The sequence below is a fragment of the Schistocerca serialis genome, chromosome 5 (assembly GCF_023864345.2).
Source record: "Schistocerca serialis cubense isolate TAMUIC-IGC-003099 chromosome 5, iqSchSeri2.2, whole genome shotgun sequence".
Lineage (NCBI taxonomy): Eukaryota > Metazoa > Arthropoda > Insecta > Orthoptera > Acrididae > Schistocerca > Schistocerca serialis.
Window position 1 is genome coordinate 662,827,722 of NC_064642.1, and position 25,056 is coordinate 662,852,777.

The window sequence follows — 25,056 nt, forward strand, 5'->3', positions numbered from 1 at the left end:
AATCTATAGCAAAATGATTAACGAAACATCTCTTCTTCAGGTTTATTAGAACATCAAGCAAGTTTCTGTAAAGGAAGATCCTGTGCCAACGATGTTTTTACTTTTAACAATTTATGCAAAAAAGAGGAGATTTCAATTTGGAGACACACCTAGCATGTATCGACTTTGACAAAGGATTTGACGCCAAGCACAGAAAGAAGCTCTGGTCAGTAATGGAGAATAGAAGTTTCACCAGACAACTGACAAAAATATGCCAAAGTCTGTGCAAAAATACAAAAATTACAATAGGTATTGGCAAAGAACAAACTGTATTGTCTCCCCAAGTATTAGTGTATTTCTTGATTGTGTGTTTTCGCGCAATACCGCTGAGACGATTTTATCGCTGACAACAGACTCTGCAATTACAATGAAATTAATATGTTAGTAATTGGGTTATCTACGTAATTTAAGCGGACAAGGACTCGCCCCTTTTTGTTCTGTCTCTTCTTTTTCAGCTACTGTCTGGTATGGTCATAAAATATGTTGCTTGGTTTATGTTATGTAGAGATTTTGTTATTTGTGCTCATTTTGCACAATTTGCAATATGTGTACCGTCTTGCAGACAAGAAATACGAAACAAAGCTTATGAATCATTTTATTGAAATACTGTACAACAAACCGAACTGACTGACTTTTTAAACAAATATATATCTGTTTCTGATGAAAACCAGGTATATTAAAGGATGTATCTATACAATACAAGTAAAGCCTCCCGAACATATTTTGCCACTCCGCCTTTTATGTCCTGTGGGCATCAAATGAAATCCGTCGCAAGTTAAAATGGGATATTATAGAACCATCAATGTCACCATATACTAGTAAAAATTTCCTAGAATAGATGTACCTATGTAAATGTTATGAGAATTGGTAAATGTATTAGGAAGTAAGTCGTTTCACGGAGTACATAGCAGTCTTAAGACTAATTTGTTTCCTTCATGTGTATAAGTAGTTCTTGAGTAAACTTTTTGCTGAACAACAAACTTTCACATTAATAGTGGAAGTTCAGGAATAATCATTCAAGTAAAGTCATTTCATTAATATTATGAAGAGAAAAGTGAACAAGAGACTTGTTTTGATATAATTGTAGTAACATTTTTCATGGATTCAATTGTTCCATTTCTCTTGATATGCAATTCTAAGTAGAGAAAGTAAGGCAGAAACCATGCAGATGATAAAGTCTTCCTACCAGTAGATTTTAAGTTTTTTACAGATGCAATGAATAGTAATGTAAATAATTTCTCTGGTTATGCCTAACATTTAGGTTGTAAACATAAAGAGCAAGCTACTGCGGGTTGTCATTTGAAAGTGATGTGACAAAACTGTTGAGATTTTTGTCTGATAGTAGCGTAATGGCAACATTGTGCCATAAGCAGATTTGTATTCCGCACTAGCTCTAGCGACGAGTTTCAATGGCACACACCAGTTTGTGTGAGGTAAAAACAATCAGTGATGTCCTTAGCTCCAGCAGTAATGACTAAACTCGCATTACACTCTGAAAAAACACTGTAAAGCTATGTTTCGATGCCGTATACAGCCACACAACGAAATTAATATCTCGAAGAATTGTAAGAGAAAAAAGAAAGTTATAGAACATAAACACTATGTAAATCATACAATTAGTACCTGCAACAGAGTACATAAGTTGTGGGGTTTTTCTTTGAGAATGTTTGCAAGTAACATGATACGTACTAGACAGAGGAAGTAGAAAGTTGTCAATGGCAAACAGAACTGTCAGTGGTGAAGAAGCGCACGTAAACTGGCATTTCGTGGGAAGACTCTTTATACAAGAGCAAAGAGAAATATATGTTATCCAGAGACGTTATACGCGTGATAATACAGTTTCACCTGGTGAAATAGATACAAACACTTTGCACTAATGTCGAATATGGACGGCACTCTTAATGGCAAGTGAACTTGTATGCTCACCCAGAAGAAAGCATTGAAGTGATGTGATGATCCGCTGAAGTGAAACACAGTGTTGTTACTTTAAGGTAAAACTCAGATACGGAACCGTGCTGCTGCTACAGTCGCAGGTTCGAATCCTGCCTCGGGCATGGATGTATGTGATGTCCTTAGGTTAGTTAGGTTTAAGTAGTTCTAAGTCTAGGGGACTGACGACCACAGATGTTAAGCCCCATTGTGGTCAGAGCCATTTCAACCATTTTGAAATTCAGATAATGAGAAGCGCGCATAAACTGTGAAGCAGACTGTAGCGCTGGAACTTTGTGAATGTGACGTCACGTGTGATTATTAAACGCTGGCGCTAAGCTGAACGCTTAAGAAACGAAAACTTTGATAAAAAGTTTGCAAACACTTGTAATGTACGGTATTCTGAGGACACTAATGAATGTGCGGCAACCGAAACTTATCACGTACGTGTTTGTGCAAGTCCGCAGCTCGTGGTCGTGCGGTAGCGTTCTCGCTTCCCACGCCCGGGTTCCCGGGTTCGATTACCGGCGGGGTCAGGGATTTTCTCTGCATCGTGATGACTGGGTGTTGTGTGATGTCCTTAGGTTAGTTAGGTGTAAGTAGTTCTAAGTTCTAGGGGACTGATGACCATAGATGTTAAGTCCCATAGTGCTCAGAGCCATTTGAACCATTTTTTGTTTGTTTGTGCAATAACGGTGTCGATGTCAACTGACGGTAAAGGGCGTAAACAAGAAGCACACATTAGACCTTTTGTATCATAACGCAAACATATATACTATGTAAGCCACAGCTATCACCGAACAAACTGATGTAAATTAGTGCTGCACGTGATTACAACTACGTACTTATCAATATTCTTTTAGGGAATGTGGATTAAAAGTCAATATGGTGTTACTGACACCAATCCATGAAAGTTTCATGTAATGCCTGTACCCTGAGCTGACTGGATCCCGTCGAGCACAACCGGTCCAGAACTTCACAATCTTGTTGCTACATCACAGATCATCGTGGCTCACACGTGTGCAGATTTTGTCAACAGCTGAGTGATTATTGTAAACTGTTCCAAAAACCGAACGTATTCCTGTAACGAAAGCCAATACGACGATTCGTAAGTATTTACTATGAACATTTCAAAACTCAAACTCAAATGACGAGAACAATTTGCTGTCAACAATGCAAATTCTATACCTTGTATTTCCTTCCCTAACGATGTAGTTTGTTCATTCTGATTGATGTACTAAATGATCTGATTGTGTCAATGTGTAATGTTTGTAAGTTTTATGAGAAATCTTTGCATTCGAAAAAAGGATCTGGATGTCTATGCCTTTCCTGCCGTTTCTCCCTGTTCCGGCAGGATAGCACCCAAATTTGAAGTCAAATTACATTCCTGGCAATGCTGAAACAGGCTCCAGTTCAAACAAATAACGTGCTATCACTAAATGTGACACTAATGAACAGAGAATTACGTAATATTAGTGTGTATTTGATGTACTGTAAAGTGATGAAGTGCTACGAAAACGACATACGCTGAATTGATGCAAAAAAGACATTCTAGAGACGATAAGTTAATGAAACATGTAATTTTTTAAAACTTTTTACAAAGACTTGACAAACTTTTAAAAGTGTAGGGGGCTGTGTAATTTTTCCCCAAGTGATAGCGGATTTCGTGACTGTGTGTTCTCGCGCAGTAGCGCTGAGACGATATTATCGCTGGCGATAGACACTGCGATTACAAGGAAATTTATATCTTTGTAATTGAATTATCTATGTAATTTAAGCGAGCAAGGAGTCACAACTTCTTGTTCTCTCTCTTCCTTTTCAGCCAACGTCTGGTACTGTCAAAAAATATTGCTTGGCCTATGTTACGTAGCGATTTTGTTATTTGTACTCATTTTGCATGATAATAACTATTTAATTTCATTTTGTTTGTTATTACGACTAATCACACCTTTTTTTCCTCATATTTTTTTTCGTGGATTTGATAGTTAAATATGGCTTACTTTGTGTGGGAATGTCTGGTAGTGGATCATCGCGTATTAATGGCACCAATCAGTGTAATAAGTTTGGTTTGCTTTCAGAACAGAACCTGCATTTAACTTCCCACAAAACTAAGTCCGATAACATTTTGCCTTAAATCGCTTCCCAAAATTATTCTCGCCAACAGAAAATCCCGGTAGAGGAGCCTAGCTACAAATTTGGTGGTAATATCTGGCAAATTGCATTCATTTAAAAATATTTTTACGTAATTTTTCAAGTATGTAATTTTCTTTCTTTAATTGAAGACTCATTTAGCCAAACATAATTTTAATTTGATCCAGACTTGCAATTGAGTTCAAACATTTTAAAAGCCAGGATAATACAAAATTAAATACTAATTTCCAAATCCAATAATAATAAATAATAATGATAAAAAGCCACCATTAAAATACAAAAACACCAAAATATGAATAGATATTGGCAAAGAGCTGATAATAGAAATACAGATAAATCTGGGATTAAGGCTAGGTTGTAGTACGTCACCAACACAGTTCAACATCATCAGTTTCTACACTTAACACCTCCCCCCTGCCACCACCTAAGGCACTAATTCACGTGAGTCTTCAACATCTGAAACATATTTCAGCTGAACATATTTGGTCTTGTAGTGGCCCTGCAGTTAAGACAACAGTAAGCAGAAAAAAACCAAATGTCACACTGCTAGCAGGTGAAGCGACAGCAGAATGCAACCAATGGCACAACTGATGTGGCCAAGCAGCACCGGCACTACACTCTTCTTGTGCACCTTTGTTGAAGAGCATATCACGGGTAGTATCCACTTGCTCATTGTCGGCTATCAGCACGGGCACAACACTCCTCCTACGCACCTTTGTTGAAGAGCAAATCACGGATAGTATCCACTTGCTCATTGTCAACACAGCGTCACCTGCAGCCACGATACCTGTCACCGTCTACCCTTCCAGCACAGGAACCGATTTCTGCGCTTTGATAAATTCCGTTCGCTGCTTCGTCTGACCCGGGTTTCAGCAGACTTCCCCACTGCTGCCCATGCGAACTTACAGCTCTATCTGTACTGCTCACACGCGTCTCTACTGTTGTTCTTCTTCGGTAGCTCCCCGTAGACTCTACATCTGCCTCTTCTTCAGCTTTCAGTGTCCATCATAAAAGCGGTTGCCATGTCTTCATTACATATAGGGGCACTATCACCAGTTGCCAGTAATCAAATGCAACTGGTTTCCCGAGGAAACTGCTGGAACTCAACGCGACTCTGCTGCTTACTGATCAACTGCCAGATCGCTAAACAACACTAGCCAGTCAGTGATCCTCCCATACGAGCCGCTCCCTTGTCCCATCAGTTTGCTGCTGCGACGCATCTCCCCAGCCGTCCTCTCATCGGCCAGACTGTTCTGCCGCTCGACGGAAACGCCAGGCGCATATTGGGGCGAATGGAACATAGGGCAGGGCGGGGCAGCACAGTCTTCAGTCTTCGCCGCACACTCTACAGGACACAGTGTACTGTGCAAGCGGCACGAAGCAGACTGGCTGCATACAGACCACGCGCTCTCGCGTTCGCGGGTTTGGTACGACAATGGAAACTGTGTGGCGAAGTATTTCCTTTGTATCGATGCCCTGCCTTGCCCTCCGTCGGCTGCGTCCCAGCGTGCGCCTGGCCAAACAGCCACTCCGGAACGTAAATAAGACTGTGTGGCGCGCCCTCCGTGGGCCAGCGTCGCACTCGAAGCCTTCTTCTGCAGCTGCTGCTAATGGCCCCTGCTGCTCCGCTGTCACACCCTGGACAGCTTATCGCTGTCACTCGGGGCCTCTCATCGCACCGCGGTTGCACTTCACTCGGCTAATTCACAGTTTAGTGTGCTCTCTGCCGCGGCAGGAACATTCCAACAGCGCTGGCAAGAAATGCCGAGCGGGGCACGGATTCGAAAGTGCCGGGGACCACTAAATTGTGGCACAGTGCTACGTATTATTCTTTGACATAAACTATTCCTACTTATCAAGATGTCAAAAATTTTGCCTCACTTTATATTAATAAAAGCTTTTTCACCAGTTCTAAAACAATTTTATAGATACGAGACATGTAATGAATATAGCAATACCCCTCTACAGCTAAAATGCAGTTTACACGCTTTGCATGTGGAACACGTGGGTTCGATTGTTAGTGAATGCACAAACTGAAACTGACACGCCCATCGCTGCAATGCCATCAGGTGAAAATATTTACATAATGGTGTGATCCATAAGAGATTAATCATTTATAATTATTAAAATAAAAAATGATATTTCTAATGCAAGGTGATTATACACTGAAGCGTCAAAGAAACAGCTTAGGCATGCGTACTCAATTACAGAAATATGTAAATAGGCAGAATACGATGCTGCGGTCGGCAACGCCTACATAAGACAACAAGTGTGTGGCGTTGTTGTTAGATCATTGCTGCTACAATGGCATGTTATCAAGATTTAAGTGAGTTTGAACGTGGTGTTAAAGTCGGTGCACAAGCGATGGGACACAGCATCTTAGAGGTAACGATGAAGTGGGCATTTTGCCGTATGATAATTTCACGTCTATACTGTGAACATCAGGAATCTGGTAAAACATCGAATCTTCGACATCACTGCGGCCGGAAAAAGATACTGCAAGAACGGCACCAATGACGGTTGAAGAGCAACGTGACAGAAGTGCAACCTTTCAGCAAATTGCTGCAGATTTCAGTGCTGGGCCATCAACACCAGTGTGGGAACCGTTCAACGAAATATCATCGATATGGGCTTTCGGAGCCGACGGCTCACTCGTGTACCCTTGGTGACTACACGACACAAACCTTTACGCTTCGCCTGGGTTCGTCAGTTCCGACATTGGACTGTTGATGACTGGATATTTGTTGGCTGGTCGGACGAGTCTCGTTTCAAATTGTGTCGAGCGGAGGGACGTGTACGGGTATGGAGACGACCGCATGAATCCATGGATCCTGCATGTCAGCAGGGGACTGATCAAGCTGGTGGAGGCTTTGTTATGGTGTGGGGCATGTGCAGTAGAAGTGATATGAGACCCCTGGTACGTCTAGATACGACTGTGACAGGTGACACGTACTTCAGCATCCGACTGACTTGGGAGATTCCAGAAGGACAGTGCGAGACCTCATATGTTCATAATTGCTACAGAGTGACTCCACGAACGCTCTTCTAAGTTTGAACACTTCCGCTGGGTACCAAACTCCCAAGACATGAACATTACTGAGCATATTTGCGATGCCTTGCAACGTGCTGCTCAGAAGAAATCTCCAACTCTCCTAGCCTTACGGATTTACGGACAGCCCTGTAGGATTCATGGTATCAGTTCCCTCCAGCACTAATTCAGACATTAGTCGGCCCCATGCCACGTCGTGTTGCGACACTTCTACGTGTTCGCGGGGGCCCTACACGTATTAGGCTGGTGTACCAGCTTCTTTGGCTCTTCAGTGTAATTAAAGTTTAATTATTAAACCACCGTAAAAAAGAACCACAGCTGAGAATGACGACAAATATGAACGGAATGTTATCGAAGAAGGGGGAAACGTTATGGGAAACAAATTATCCCACCAGATTGCGGTGTAAGTATCATAACGTAAAAAGGTTTGGCTAAATATGACAGACGAATCGCAGTACAACGACTGTGATGTGGGTTGCACATTAAATCTGCTTTGCTGTACAATATGCATGGCAGTACAAGTTTGGTATTCAGCAGTTGTGGGGCTGTTATTATGTAATCCCGTTTAAAACGGCGAGGTATTACCAAATCGAAAGGCAATAATAGGTTTTTAATTATCCAGAGGGCAAAAAGCCGCATGAAAACCAACGAAGAATTCGGTTCGTAATTGTCTTGGGGCTCAAAACCGCATAAAAAGCGGGAATGAAATGATTTTTTAGCTGTCGTGAAACTGGAGCAAGACACGTTTTGCATGCTGCTATCCTTTTCTTCAAAAAGTTGAAATCGCGAATCAGTGTGTTCCATAACAGTAGTCAGTGCGGAATGCGTTGCGCAATGCGTCCCTTCACTTCCGCTCCGTTTGTGACTGAAGCTCTGAACACAACATCTTTCAACGCCATATAGCCAGTAGTCACACTGATTAAGATCAGGCGATCTGGAAGGCCAGGCTGAAGAGAAATAAAGGTTGATAATTTTAGGATTTCCGAAATGCCGCTGCAGCAGCCGCTTCATCGGCTGTGCAAAGTGCAGAGGAGCGCCGTTTCGCATAAAAATGAAAAATCATCCCACCCACACATCCAAGATGGTGAAGGGTTGGAATAACGATGATGCGCAAGAGACGCTCCTAACATTTACCAGTGACGCTACAGGCAACTAGACACGCAGAACCAATCTCCTCGAAAAACACAGCCCTATGATAAAACGGTGCCATCGATCCACACTACATAGTCACCACTGAAGAATGAAATGGGACTCGCTGACGTGCGTGCAGAAGCCCATGGTGTGAAATTCTGCGTTTTGTCATGTCCTTGGAGATTCAAATGGGCTACGTCTGTGTACAGAATATCACATGGCGATTCATTGTCCAATCCCATAAGAGCAAGAAATTTCAGTGCGAACGTTTTTCTTGCTGGCAGGTCAGAACGAAGCAAACCATTAATGTGGGTGATTTTTTAAAGAACGTCATATTCGCCGTTAACTGTAGAAATTATTTATTTCACAATTGCATTTTGGTCCTGTAGGTCATTTTACAGTGGTACTGCAGATTTTTCTTCAGCACATGTCACACTTAAAAATGCTGCGACATGTATACTGTCATCGTAGGATTCTGAAGTCTGACATGTGCTGAAGCAGAATCTTCTGCTGTACTTCTTGAAAATGGCCCAAAGGACTACACTGCAATAGTGAAATAATTCATTTCTATAGTCAACGGCGAATATAACGTCGTTTAAAAAATTCTGCCTGATAGTGAATCCAATTCATTAGAATTTAATGGATGTTTTCTTATGGATAGTGAGACGGGATGTTTCGAAGGATTTTATGCACCTTCCTCGCAGGCGTGTCCAACGTTCGCCCATTTCCCCTGTGCACTGTATGTTTGCACTGCACCGCTCGACCCCTTCTGCAATGCTGTGGCCACATCTTCTGCAGACGTCGGTCCAACTGCTTTCCTCCCTCCACCACATCGCCCTTCAAAAGAACTTCTCTTTTCTAATATTATAATCACTTTCTCCAGACCCTTAGTAGATATCGGGCCAGTGCCTTTTTCCATACCCTTGAGTGTCTGGAACTTCTGCAGGGCTACTGCGGCTCAATCAACTTTCTTGTAAAAGAGCATTGGGAGCAACGCTCGATCTTCATGGAGACACTAACGTTGGGCGCCTCGGACGCAAACTCAGAAACAGCCGTTTGCCGCTCGTCTATTAGTGTACATATTCCGTTGCTTACAGACCATCTATTGGTCGAATTTTTGTTAAGTTTGCTCTGTTCCATGACGTTTCCACCTATGTCAATAATATGCTCTTAGAATCTGACGTTATTCTGGACAGTGGTTCTCTTTCTTCAGCGTTTTGTAATTGGAACTTTAACCATGGAGACTCTATATAAGCTTGTACAAGATGGATCACAGTTATTAGCGAAAAATGACACTAGTGAAAAGAATACCATGATAGAATGCTAAACGTTCCAGTAACCATAGCTTATAGCTGCTATTTGACTACTGAGTACGAAACATTGTCATGATTAATGTAAATGAAATGAAATGCCAATTTTGCTTTTAATTCCCCATCTCAGACTCCGCCCACAGCCCACCACAACATGTGCAACTTCTGTGAAAGGGATGTCAGCAGGATGGAGCATAGGCACATTCTACTGCTGATGTAAGACATGTAAAGCAGGAATACGGTGCCATATTGGCTGTAAATTGGGCTTGAAGGTCATGTGACCTCAACCCTGTAGCCCCTTCTGTGAGGGGTCATCTCAAAAGTGGCATACAGTAGGGGAGAGCGTTGTACATTTGTAAACTTTTCAGACTGTCTCCTCTAGCCGGCCCTGTAACAGTAAGTTTACAAATTCTCGTATTCCTTTCTTAAATGATGGTGTTCTCTTTTTAATGTGCTGTAGCCTTTCTGAAATTACAAAAAATCACTGTAAAATTAAAATTTTTCAAAACATGTCCTAAAGAACAACAAGGTCATGTACCTAGCAAAAAATACTCGATGGGTTGTAAAAGTGTTGCAGTAGAGGAAATCGTGTCGACAATGTATTTAATAGACTATACGTTAAATCATTACTCTGTTGCACACCAGGAGCCAGTAAGCGAGATCAGATTAAGGAGGAGTATTACCAAAAGCCAGCTACAAGTTAAAAACGTTTTGAAGTAGAAGTATATGAAAGCAGCAAAAATTTCCGTTTTGAAGATAGATGGAACCGTTAAGACATTAAAGAAACTCAGTTCATTTTCAAGAACCACACTTTCCAGAGAAACAGACTTTCTGTTTCAAGGTACAAGATGGCGCACGACCGAAGAAGAATGGTTTAACTGTCCACATCTTATACAGAGTGTAAAAAAATAGTGTGGCCAAACTTTCAACAAACATTCTTCACAAATAGAGGAATAAAATGTGCTACGCGTACATGGAATCAGAAACGCTCTGATTCTATGTTAGAATTCACTTTCTACTTCCTATCACATTAATCACAGGAAACAGAACTGACTTGAATCAAACTTAAGAAAGAGGGCGAAAACGCTGTAGTGAATAATTCAGACATTGTTGGAAGAACAAAGCGTTTTAGTTATTAGGGAGAAATCGTAAAGAGAGGCATCTAGATTCAGTTTTGTGTCTACCTTTCTTCCTTTCTGTGAACCGTCGAGAATCCTCACGAAATTGTGCAGTAATACCACCAACGAAGATTTTCTGTCAACGCTTACGCCTGTATTGGTGGTGACTGTTTTTTAGGGCTTCATGTTCATCCACCCAAGCTGAACGGAAAATGTTGGCATGCTTTCTTAGAGAATACTCTACCTATTGTGCTAGAACACTCTCAACAAAACATGCAGTTCATGCGCCATGAACCTCCTTCTCATTTCAGTATTAATGTTCGTAGGTTTTTAAATGACAAATTCCGTGAGAGATTGGAAGATAGAGATGGAACAATTCCTTGACCTCCACTGACTCCGAGCCTAGATTCACTACACTTTTATTTGTGAAGCCAATTGAAATCTTACGTCCACATCCCTGGTACGAGATGTAGGGAGTCTTCGTGCCCGTCTTCTGCAAGGCTGTGAAGATATACGACTATTTTCAACATTTTATTTGGGAAAGTGTTTCATACTGTGCTAATACGGTCTTCTCCTGTGTGTATCCCATGTTTAATGTGTTGAAAAGATGTAGAAACTGACCTCTGACTTGGAAATAAAGTGTTTCCGGACCCAAAATTAGACAATAGACTGAGGTATCGACCAAAAAGAAACTATGGTCCTAGGTACATTTTCCGCTTGGAATGTCAGTTTGCCCTACTCCTCTATGAACGGTTGAAGAAATGCTTCAGCGAATTGTACACTACTGTCAAAATCGGCGAGGTAATCCTAGGGTCCAGAATGAGATTTTCACTCTGCAGCGGAGAGTGCGCTGATATGAAACTTCCTGGCAGATTAAAACTGTGTGCCGGACCGAGACTCGAACTCGGGGCTTTTGCCTTTCGCGGGCAAGTGCTCTACCAACAGAGCTACCTAAGCACAACTCACGCCCCGTTCTAACAGCATTACTTCCGCCAGTCCTAGGTTGTTTAAAAGAATTCGTAGCTCACTTAAACGACGTGTGAGTATTGGATCCCAATGCAAGGACAACACGCATAACACTTGCTTTCACAGGTACTAGCAAAGCATTGATTTTCGCAAGCAGTATTGTATTTCTTGCTAAAGTATGCCTTCGGTGAAAATTGAATCTAATTAAATGAGGACCAGACCGAACGTTTTACTTTGGAGTATGTTTATACTAACAGAACAGTACTTCATACTAACGTCAGTGGTACCTCATAAACACACATCTCCAATTATTTTGCAGACAGCTCCTTTAGGCACGGCAACGGCCTCGTTGTAGTGGACACACCGGTTTCCGTCAGATCACCTAAGTTAAACGCTGTCGGGCATGGCCATGCGCTGTTTGCCATTTTCCGTGGTGCACTCAGCCTCGTGATGCCAATTGAGGAACTACTCCACCGGACAGGAGCGGCTCCGGTCACAGAAAACCATCATAACGACTGGGAGAGCGGTGTGCTGACTGCACACCCCTCCTATACACATTCTCAGCTGAGGATGACACGGCGGTCGGAAGATCCCGATGGGCCACTTCTGGCCTGAAGACGGAGTACTCCTTTGGGGACCAATGACACTGGAAACATTTTTGTGGTGCTATCATGTATTTTGACTCGAGTTCGTTTTTGCCTGTAGTTACGATACACTCTGTAAACAAGGTAAACGTGTATTATACATGGGTTCCTTTGACGCCCCTAACAGGATGAAGCTGTCGCTTGGGACTTAAATGGTCTCTGGGTTTTTCCATATCTATGCAACATATGAATGCCGTTAGATTCGTTTCTGTTGGTTTCAATACAGCTGATTTTAAATCATATAAGGCAGAAGGGAAAGACCACATTTCATCAGAATTTCTAAAACTATTGGGGGAATTGTTAACCAAACGTACATTTAAGTTAGTGAGACTGACCATATACTACCATACACGCAATTCCAAAGATTGCAAGAGCCGACATGTGTGCGAATTATCACACAATCACAGTTGATGCAGCAAAGTTGCTGACAAGAATAATATACAGAAGAATTGAAAAGAAAACTGAGGATTTGTTAGCTGACGATCACTTTGGCTTTAGGGAAGGTGAAGGCACCTAAGAGGCGCTTCTGACGTCGCAGTTGATAATCCGACTTACACTGAAGAAAAAGCAAGACATTGTCGTAGGTACTTTAGGGAAGATGAAGGCACCTAAGAGGCGCTTCTGACGTCGCAGTTGATAATGCGACTTACACTGAAGAAAAAGCAAGACATTGTCGTAGGTAAACTTTCAACCTTGCAGCACAGTCAGCAATCGTGATAATCTAATATATAAGAAACTATCAGCCTCGATTGCGACAATGAAACCAACCTTTACCTAGGTTTCAGCCCAAATAATTGAGCCTTCTTCAGGCTACGAGGGCATGGTCTAGAAATAAAAATGAAACAGCGTGAATAGTTTCAAGAGTGGAATTAAAATTCTATGTGGAAAGATGTTCATGACAGGATGTGCTGCTGACGTTACTATCCTCAGTGCATGTGAGGAATAACTGCAAGTAGTGTTGAATAGATTGAACAGCCCGATGAGTACAGAATAGGTATTGAGAGAAACTCTAAGAAAGGCGAAATTAATGAGTTGTAGCAGAAATGATAATATGGAGATAACATCAGAACTGGGGATCACGATATAGTTAAGGATAATTGCTACCTAGGCAGCAATGTAACCGATGAGGGACTGAGCAAGGAGAACATAAAAATCAGACTAGCACTGGACGAAAGGGGCATTTGCGTCGAAAGGAAGTCTAATAGTACCAAGTACAGACCTTAACTTGAGGAAGAGATTTCTCAGAATGTACGTTTGGAGTACGGCACTGTATGGTACTGAAACGTGACTTGTAGGAAAACTAGAACATAACAGAATCGAAGGTGTTGAGATATGATGCCTCAAAAGAACGGTGAAAATTAGGTGGACTCATAAAGGAAGAAAAGAGAAAGTTATCTCCACAATCGGTGAAGTGAGTAACGTACAGAAAACATTAATAAGCAGATGGGACAGTATGACGAGTTAGTAAGTTCCTATGGGGCGAAACAGGTGAGGTCATCGGTCCCTAGGCTTACACACTACTTAATCTTACATAAACTAACTTACGCTAAGGACAATACACACACACACACACCCAAGCCCGAGGGAGGACTCGAACCACTGACGGGGGGAGCCGCGTGAACCGAGGCAAGGCGCCCAAGACCGCGCGGCTACACCGCGCGAAGACCTGATGATGAGGCCGATGTTATGACATCGGGGAATATCTTCGAAGATACTAGAGGGAGCTGTACAGGGTAAAAACGGTAGAGGAAGAAAAAGGTTGAAATACACGGAGCAAATAACGAGGGACGAATGTTGAAAGTACTACTCTGAGATGAAAATGTTAGCACAGGAGAGGAATTGGCGACGGCCCACATCAAACTTGTCAGAAGACTGATGAGAAAAAATTTAGTATTGCCTCTTTAGCCAGTGTATCGCAAACAGGTTTGAGCCGTAAAAATTGCTGTTTTGAAGAGCACGCCGCAGCGCATAGTGTGAAGCAATCGCCCTCCGTTTATGGCGGTGGCGCCGCTGTGGCAATCGCAGCTTTGGTGTCTCCCTCTGGTGGGAAAGGGGAAGGGTAGCCTGTTTACGTGCATTTAAGGGGCGCTATGAGCTCGCCATTCGGTGAGTCTGGGTGAGTCTCTCGTCCCCAGCTTCCTAGTCTGTCTCTCGTCTGCATTTGTTAGGCAGTTAATATCTGTCTGTCGTTCGGAGTGCTAGTATGTCTGTCGTTCGGATCAATCATTAAAGCCGGCAAAATGAGAGTCTTTCCACTCCGCCAGTAAGGGAACTCAGTGTGTGGTCGAACAGTCGGGGCTTAGTTCCTGCATCTGAGTATGCGCGTTAGGCCGCCCGTCTGCTCGAGTTTGCTTACGCCGTCGGCACACGGACCGTGCTGTCGAACGTTAACGTTGAGCGTGCCAAGTTCAACGTGCTGCTGAACGCTCAGGAACGATGCGACTTGTGCATACAGTACGTGGGCCACAACGTGGTAAACGCGATCGCAACGCACTCCAGCGGCAGTTGAGGGATGTTTCTACTTCGTAAATCACACTGATTACTCAACGGGCGATCGTAAAATTCCCACGTGAGATCTATTAAAATCCACATTTCCTCCTTCGTCCACGAAAAGGAAAGTACCATGTCCAGCCAATAAGGACACAGGCATATAAAAGTTCCATTACAAACAGTGCGGTACAAATTTGGAATGCTTCTCCGCATAAGATGAACATTATTTCATCATTCCCACATTTTACTAAAATCACAAGGTCAGTCTTACTTGACGACTGTTCCTGCACAATAGCAGAATCTTTGCAACATGTGAATTACGAAGTGTAAAAGAAAAAGGAGCAAAATATCTTTATACAAGTAACGCAAGCTGTCCTGTGGATTAAGCCAATCGAATAAAGTCACCCCTCAAAAAAAGGTATTTATATTTACATAGCATCAAATATTATAGTATATACTTATATTAAACTAATAATAAAGTGTCAGAACCTAATAAAAACGCGAATGTTAAGGAAAAAAAATTGGGAGTGTCAAGTAGCGAACCAGCGCCGTCAATAAAATTCTTGTTGTGGGAGACTACGCTACTCATTACGCTAAACCAACAACAAAACTGGTGTCTCTAATCACATTATGTTACCCTATGCTGAAAACCTTATCGTAGATATGTTACTTATTGAAATTTAGTTATAACAAATTGTACTAAGCACAATGCGTTTTGGGTGGATCTTCAGTGTGTCGATGCCTTCAAATATCCTACTCTCATAATACCCAAGTTTCAACAATTCTTTTGTCACGAATATGATGTTTCTCATTATTTTATTGGAACGAATAACGCAGTTAACAACTGGTTTCCCAGTGATTCTTACTTTGCTGGTGCTCAGAAACGGCATATATACATATAGGCTTGAAATGAATGCCAATATGGCGCCTCACAACTCTGTACTGAAGGGAGATGGCGTGCGTGTGACGTAGGTGGCGTTGTGACATCTCATTGGTCAACGCTCAGACGCACGCTCAGAATATCTGACGTGCCAGATATTACTCTGCACTTTCGGAAAGACCCCCGAGCGTGCTATTCCACGCTATGACGTCAGAAACTCGGCACGCTCAACGCTCGGATGCACGGTCCGTGTGCCGACGGCTTTAGGCAATGCTCATTGGCGATTGGATCGATCGGTTGGTCGGTCGCGCACTGAGACACGACTAGTCCGTCTTGAGCATCGGCGCATGTGAGGTCGCCACGTGAGTCCAGTGGGCCGCGGCGTGTAGCAAGGGGCAGTGACTTCGCGGTGAGGTCACCAGTCGTTTTGCTTTGTGGTCGTCCAACCATTCTTCTCCAATTGCCCACCCGCAGGAAGGTGGTTGTTTATAGATTGGATGGTCCGTTTTCCGCTTGTGAAGTAGGAGCGGGTTAGAGCAACCTCCCTATCACTCTACCGTACGTTAATAGCTGCCTCTGTCATGCTTGTCGGATTTGGTGTGTTAACGAATTTATTTCTTGGAGTGTAACGGCCTAATACCTGAAATGTGTTTTGATCTTTGGAAACTTTGGTATTATTGCCTATGATATTGAGAGGCGGTATCTGTGAACTGTAGAGCATCTTAACTATTGTTTGTCCAACCTTGTAGAATTTTATATGAGATTGCATTTCATGGGCTTGAATTTAAATGATCATTTTAGTATATAATGTTACACCCTTTCACCATAAGACTTTTCTTAGAAGTTAAAATCAAGTTGCACCTTCGGTGGAATGGTTTATATTTTAATTGTTAGTGTTTTGTACCATTTCCAGCCCTCCTACGGGCGTGCACAATATTTGTGCTTGTGTAAATTGTTAAAACTCTTAGTTTAAAGTAATCTGGTGTGTTGCAGATTCGCACCAGTGTAGTCTTTCATAGGCTGCTGTGAGGGTCGTAACTACTGCCGTGTCAAAAGTGAGCGGCAAGGTTCTCTGCCCGAAAGCTCATACAGTCAAATCTTGTTTCTTTCTGCCTCTGAATAAATTATAACTTTGATATTTAGGTCTGTTTCTTTTAAAAAATGCTTTTAGGCACTATTAAGGTGAATAAAATTCCCATTTGTTAAAAGGAATTTGGTTATCATTTCATCAGTTACTCCCTCGCAACTACTTCCATGCTTACATATTGTGATTAAGTGTGTTTATGTTCTTGATGAATCGCTAGTAAATGAAATAAATTCTTAACAATATTCTTTCAAAATAAATCATGGTTCAAGGTCAAACAAGAACAGTGAAAAAATGTAGAAACGAAGCGAGCCACATAGTTCAGCACCTATAGACGCATCCATCAGTTGAGAATATACTGTGCCGATCATCACAATAAGTTCCACGTTTGTCGGCAGTAGAGATACCCTTCGCTGCTTCCAGAATTCAGTATAAAGAGTTGCTTTAGAAAGCAGCGCCATCGTGGAACCACCGTTTGCACAGTGGAGATATGAAATTCGATACGGAGGCTTTGCCCGCGGGGAGCTGGTGGCTCCGGAAGAAACAGCCGAAGGCGGAGCGGAGCGACAACAGGGGCGCGGATGGGGGTGGTAAGCTGCCTTGGGCGCGACGCGAGGCGGGCAGGGGCCGTGCAAACAAGGCGCCGCTCCAAGGGCCCGCCGAGGGCCGACCGAGGGCCTAGTCGAGGGCTGCGCCTCTCGGATTACACGCTGACCCAAGAGGCCGGCTTCTGGCGGGCGCGCAAACTAGCTGTCTGCCGCGACGCGCCACCGACACCACAAGCCGGAGTGCCTGCAGCTCCCAAAGACACAGTGACTGCAAAGCACTGGATGGGTTCGCGAGGCTGTACTTGCAACAACAGAGAACAAACATACAGCATGACCCATTGCAAGCTTTTCAATTTTTTTTTTTTTTTTGTGTGTGGGTGGTTTGAGTCATCAGTCTTTTTGACTGGTTTTACGCGGCCCACCACTTATCCCTCTCCAGCGCCAAACTCCTCACCTCAGAGTAACACTTTCAACCTACGTCCTCAATTATTTGCCGGATGTATTCTAATCTCTCTCCACCTCTTCGGTTTTTGCCCTCTACAGCTCCCTCTAGTAGCATGTATGTAATTCCTCGATACCTTAACAAATAACCTATCATCCTGTCTTTGTCAGTGTTTTCCACATATTCCTTTCCTCTGCGCAGAACCTCCTCGCTCCTTACCTTATCAATCCATATAATTTTTCATCATTCGTATGTGGCGCCAAATCTCAAATGCTTCGATTGTCTTCCGTTCCAGTTTTCCCGTAGTTCACGTTTCACTACCATTCAATGGTGTGCTCCAAACGTACATTCTTAGAAATTTCTGCCTGAAATTAAGGCCTATGTTGCCTACTAGTAGACTTCTCTTGGCCAGGAACTCCCATTTTGCCAGTGCCAGCCTACTTTTGATGCTCCCCTTGCTCCACCCGTCACTGGTTATTTTGCTGCCTAGGTAGTGGGAGTCCTTAACTTCATCTAATTTGTGGCAATGAATCGTGATGTGAACTTTCTCGCTGTTCTCATTTCTGATACTTCTTATTACTCCCGTCTTTCTTCGATTCACTCTCAGTCCAAATTCTGAACTCATGAGACCGTTCATTCCATTCGGCAGATCATGTAATTCTTTTTCACTTTCACTCAGGATAGCGATGTCTTAAGCGAATCGTGTCATTGATAACCATTCACCGTGAATTTTAGTTCCTCTCCTGATCCTTTCTTTTACATCCATCATTGCTTCTTCGATGTACAGACTGAACGGAAGTGTCGAAAGATTACATCCCTGCCTTACACCCTATTTAATCTGAGTACTTCGTTCTTGGCCTTCCACTCTCATTATTCCATGTTGGCTCTTGTACATACTGTTTCTCCCTACAGCTTACCCCACTTTTTTCATAATTATGCACATATTGCACCGTTTTACATTGTAAACGCTTTTCTCACCTAAACCACTTCTATGAATGTGTCTTGAATTTTCTTTAGTCTTGTTTCCATTATCAAACGCAAAGTCAGATTTGCCTCTCTGGTACCTTTACTTCTGCAATTGTATGTAAATTCTTAATGATCACTGACAGCCAATAATGCTGTCTCACTTCAGTTTTCGCCAACTCTAATCTGGTTCTATTTCCCAATACTATTGTACATCAAGACCTCACATCTCTAGAAGTCGTCTCCCTCTTCTTCCTTCATATACTAGGCAGATTTTCTGTTACGGTATTCCATCACTTGCAGGGTCTTCCTACATTTCCTTTTACCGTTCATCTACAACTGAGCGCCTTCACGGGTAATCTTTCTCCGTCAATACGGTCTACATGTTCCTTCTATTTTCTCCAATTTTCCTCTATCTTTTAATTTTTTTATGTTATATGTTCCTACATATTTCCTTTATCTTCTTTTCTTTTTCGATCTTCACCTCTTTTTATCTTCACATTTCTACAAATTTGAATCAAAACGCAGGAAGACTAGATGAAAGACTTAAAATTATTTCATACTCCTTTCATATTTTGTAATATTTTGTTCTGCAACGGTATCTTTATAATTTTTTACCCACAGTTTTCTACACCTAAAATCACACTGATATTTGAAAGGTATTTCTGTTTCATTTTTTTCAAGACCGCAGTCTGTCTCAAGTAGCCACAATGGGGTTCTCATCCTGCGTAGATCTCTTAGCTTGAGAACATGGCTTGTTCGTTTCAGTGCTCTGTCGGAGGCAAAGAAACTCGTTTCCTTATTCTCCCAGGTAGCAGCACCAACCTTTGAAGCCTTGCCTCTCCTCATGCTTGGTGACGCAAAGAGGTCCCCCTGCCTGAATTTTGGTGAACCATGAGACATCAAGCTGCATTCGGGCTACTTTCTAACAGGTATTTCAAGCGTTAATTTGGCACGGCCTCTTTGACCAGGACAGGATAACCACCTTTCCTCCCCCACAAAGTCACTTTTCCACTTTGAACGAGGGAGAGAGGCTGCCTTCAGTAGAGGAATTGTATTCCTGACGTCGATGTGTAACCATGTCTTCATAGTGGACACAGATTTAGACTTTCCAGTGAACTTGAAAGCATCAGCGCTTTCTTTTTCTCCTTTCTGTTCCTACCCCATTCTTTATTTATGCTTTTGCGTGTGAAATTCATTCAATGTCCGTTTAGCTGTGCTGGACTCAGCACCCAAGCATTTGTACATAGCCTGATGGGATTACATATTTCCTGGAGACATACTGCTCTGGAGACATTAGGACTTGAAACCAGGTTACCTGCTTAGTAAGCAGACGTCGTATCCACTGCACCACGTTGGCACTGTGGTTAACACAGCTGCATGGACTGCCCTGATACGGAGCTCTCCCTTAAGGTAAGACTCAGTATGCCTGCAAGAAAAATGTAATGCCATCAGACCAATATACCAACTAGCTTGACAGACACATAGGATTTTGTCCTTACGCAGAAAGCTAGACGATATAAGATGGAGATAATCAAGATGGACTGAAACAGGAATTAAAGATTGCGTTGGGGAAGGTACTAGATTATGGTGGTCCATGCAGGTGAGTCAGCAGCAATGCCAAGGTAATGTAATGGATAGTACGTCTGCATTGTAAGCAGGGACATGGATTCAGGTATCGACCTTGGCACAAATTTTAATTCATTACTTCAGCTTCTGTCGTTATTGAAGGTTTTGACCGTTAGTTAGGTCTCGTGCACTTGAAGAGACTTGACAACCGTGTGAAGTAACTTCACTCGTTTTTCATCCATCTGTTTCGCGAGTCCTATGTTCGATTCAGTATTTCTCAAGTGACGTGAATATCTTCAGAACCATCAATTTCTGTGAGGCATCAGCTTGTTGCTTTGTTCCTGAATCCTAGGACCACGTGGCGAGTGGCAGAATTTGGTATTGCTTAATAGTACAGTAATTGATTGGCGACTCCGTGGAGTGTCCTGAGCACCACGAGCAGATAATGGATATACTTGGAAGGAGAGACAGCATTGGTCGTATTTTTTTGTTTTAATAACCGCAAAATCGATTTTCGGTCACTTAGTGACCATCCTCAGTGCTGTAATATACAATTTAAATTGGTAGGCACTGGTGTCAACAAGCTTTGAGTGATCACAAACTGAATGTGATTGCTCTAAGCTTGTTGACAGCAGCGCCTACCAATTTAAATTGTATATTACAGCACCGAGGATGGTCACTAAGTGACCGATAATCGATTTTGCGGTTAATAAAACAAAAAAATACGACCAATGCTGTCTCTCCTTCCAAGTACAGTAATTATTCGAGGCTGAGGAACCCATTATTTGCACTGTAGAATGCTACAGATCGTGTGATGAATGCTCTAGTAATTTACCTAAAATGCTGAAGGGATGTTCCTTCACTATCTTTCCACACCTGTGGCGATTTATTTCCCGTATTGTCTGCCTCAGAGGTGGCTGCATGTTAACGCTCCCCCATTACTTTGTAACCACTAATGCAGTTTTTTCGTAGTAACGATCAGGCTCCGTCATTCTCTCCTTTTATACCACACGATTCCTTACTGAGATACTCGAACGCTAAAATAAGCGTTCACGCAGATATAGTTTTAAATTGTGGCCGGCTCATCATTTCCCGATTGTAATCAATAGTGAAACTTGCTGAAATAAACTAATGTTGGAAATTCCTTCTTTTAATGACATACAGTTCCAACGAAACCGTAAACGAAACGTTTGAAATTGCAAAGAACTTTTCATGGTTTCTGTAAGAGGAACAAATAAACTGATAAACATTGCATTTCGTTCTAATACTGTCGTCAGCGATCTCCCGTTGTTGTTGTGCTGCTGTTTTGCTAAATTCAACCTGTCGATCAGGGCTTTACATTTCAAGATTCATTCCGAATATTACAGTACGAAAGAGTAGTTGTACGTCGCTCCTCCTAGTAAAGGAAGCATCGTGTATCATTGCTAGACAGCAAAACAAAATTCTACTTGATGTCTTGAAAGAGAATGCTTGATTTTGGAAGTTATTGTCAAGGAATCATACCCTTTCCAACTTATTCCGTAGAATTACGAATCCTAGCAAAATCTTGTTTCACACACCCAGTGACCTCTTGTCGAAACTTGGTGCAGTGAGTGGCAGTTAATGCTTACGACTACTTTAGTTGTTATTTGGTATAACCTTCCTTCGACAAATGAGATCTCTGTGTTCATTGTAGTGGCTTTTGTACTGAAACTTCCGGTCCAGGTAAAGCACATTACAGGATCTGCTGAAGGGAATGAACAGTCTAGTGAGTACAGAATCTGAACTGAGAGTGAACTGAAGAAAGGCGAAGGTACTGAGAAACGTCAAAAATCTGAACAGCGAGAAACCTAACATCAGGATTGATGGTCAGGAATGAGATGAAATTAAGGAATTTGCTACCTAGGCTGCAAAATAGCCCATAATGGATGGTGCAAGGGTGATATCGAAAGCAGGCTAGCACTAGCCAAAATGGCATTCCTTGCCAAGAGAAGTCGACTAGTATTAAACAAAGACCTTAATTTGAGGAGAAATTTTTTTCGTAAAAGGATTAAACTACACTCCATAATTTTAACCTCAAACACAGAAAAAAACGAAAGAGCTGCTAATCCAAAAGATGAAATGTTAAGCTTTTTATCACTCAGTACAAACCAGCCCAGTGTTGCAAATTTCACTCTTTTCATTCACTCGATGATTGGTTTCGGCCCGAAACAGGTTATCGAGTGAATAAAAAGTGTAAAATTTGCAAGTTTTGACTGGTCTTTCGTTGTACTGATTAAAAGAAGTTGCTGACTCACAGCTACTCCAGGATTCTGAAGCTCGTAAATCTTTTTACTGATCTGAAATTATTTCTTTCACATTCTACAGCTCAGGCACTGATATGCAGGAAGCCTACATTGCTGTTAAAGACACGCTCAGAGATGAAGGTGGATAGCAAACATTTCCTCTTTCAATTTCACTAATGTTGACAGCCGTTCCTCCAGTGATCGGCTGGAGAACTGTGATACCAGCTGCTACCATCTATTAGTGGATAGAAAATGCCTTGCTACCAGCGTTTCATTCAGAATTCGTGTGTAATAATATGTCCCTAGGTAATAAACAGCGCCGGTGGGCACGTCTTATTTGTAGGTTATAATGGTACTGGTAGACGTAAATGTAACAGAAATGAGAGGACAGTTTACGGTGGCTGGAATGCGCGCAGGCCGTGACTAGATACTGACCTCCAGACACGATGCACGTGAGCCGCGCGTTGCCTCCCTCCTCGTACGGTCCAGCCACAGCTCCCAGTTTCACTCCACGCTCGTCGAAGATCTCTGGCCGTTGTGGGGGAACTGTGAATGTAGAAAGGTTAAGTCAGTGGATTTTGACAAAATTTTTACCACTGTGCAAAATAAGGCTTAAGAAATGCAATCAGTTGCCCCTCATACTAGTCTGTAACCGTGGGCGAACAGCAGAAAACAGAACTAAATTCCGTTATACCAAACGACAGTGCAGTGAATATAGTTTGTAAACATCGAAAAGCATACTACTGATGAGTATACGCTCTTCTTATTGTTAAAGATTGCTGCGTAGATATGCAAGTGGAAATGATAGTAAACATAAAGAATTTTCTTTTAATTTGATTCACAGACTGTAATCCCACAGGGGTTCTCGGTCTTTCAAACGTAAAAGATCCTGTTGTCACCATCTGGAACTGTTAATATTTGAAATGTCGTATCATTCCGCAATACGCCATGGTGCAATCACCCAGCCATGGTATAATCGTCCAGCGACACTTTGTGCATGATAAATGATAAAACGATGTTCTGCAATACCTATCTGACTCACTAAGTGACAGCTTAATGTATTTTCTCTTGTGAATAATGTTTTGCGATCTAGACTTCCTTGCGAAAATTTAAATGCTGTAGTTCTCAGGATGAGACAGTACATATCGTTAATATGGCAGAATTGTGGCACATGTCCTCTAATTTTATGCCATGTTCAAGTTTTTTTGGGTTGTCTTAATGGTGAAATATAACGATGCTAGAAACTCTGTAGTGTCTGCTTTGTAGAGACATGTGTTACTGTCTAATAATATGGCAAGGTAATGGACGCTTCGTTATCATTTGACACTAATGCTGTAGTCATAAACTGTTATGGAGCTGAGAAAACATTTTAATACAGACAGCTTTCGGAATGTCCTATGCCTGACACGTAACTTAGGCAAGAGGGAAAGGTGCAAAACGTGATGCGATTGTGGAATTTAAAAGGCAAAGTATAAATATTAGGATTTTGTATTTGCGTCATAATCAAGGAGTGTAAAACATATTGATTCCCAGTATTAACAGAAGACCGTATATTACATCTACTTCTGTGTCTCTTAGACGATAAATCAGTATCTACTACATACACAGAACATAGGTCATATCTGATTAATATTACTGGTACGAAATCATGACATAACGCCTGAGCGCAAACTTTGATTTCACCTGTTCAAGATGTTCACCGTAATGTAGACAATTCTTTTTTCGTGAACATTCCAGAAATACATACATAACAAGAGTGTTACTTTCAGAATAATTAGACATTTAGAGGTCAGAAGTTAGATAATGTCAAGAAATCATTATTTCTCAAACAGCATATCAGAAATATTATAAGTCACTGCTAACGTTACTGAAAAGACGTTAAGTACGGAACAGTGTCAACATAAAATAACGATGAACCATAAACCAGAAATACAGATCCCAAAAGGAAGTTTACTAGACAAAACAAAAAATACAGCCGTCGCCAGCTGAAATCAAAACTTGACATGGACGCTGCAGGGCTTCAACTAGGTTCCATGACGCTAGACGTGACGCCAAGGAAACGACACTCTGAAGGAATGCTACGAAAGTTGTTTTCAAACGAAAAATGGTGAAATTTTTGGGAAGGGAATTGTCTGTGTACTACTTGCAGGGCAGAATTAAAATTGAAGGCGAAGAAATAAAAAATCGAAGTTTGCGGATGAAACTGTAACATTGTCAGAGAGAACAAAGTACTTGGAAGCACAGTTGAACTGCATGGATACTGTTTAGAGTTCCTAAAAGGGCTATCAACAGAAATAAAACAACGGTAAGGAATGTAATCGAACGAGATCACGTGATTCCGACAGAACTGGTTTACGAAATGAGACCATAAGAGGTAGTAGAGCAGTTTTGCTATTTGGGCAACAAAATAACCGATGATGGTCGAAGCAGGGAGGATATGAAATGCAGACGGAAAATAGCAAGAGAAGCATTTCTGAAA

General features: G+C 42.0%; 1 protein-coding gene across 1 annotated transcript in view; it reads right to left on the bottom strand.

Annotated features, from left to right (window-relative positions):
- The window catches only part of LOC126482163 (V-set and immunoglobulin domain-containing protein 1-like), a 730,649-nt gene that overhangs the window by 37,586 nt on the left and 668,007 nt on the right, over positions 1–25,056 (bottom strand). The window contains exon 4 of the mRNA XM_050106140.1: positions 23,013–23,123. Within this exon, the coding sequence (XP_049962097.1) occupies positions 23,013–23,123 (111 nt within the window). The remainder of the gene's footprint in view (positions 1–23,012; positions 23,124–25,056) is intronic.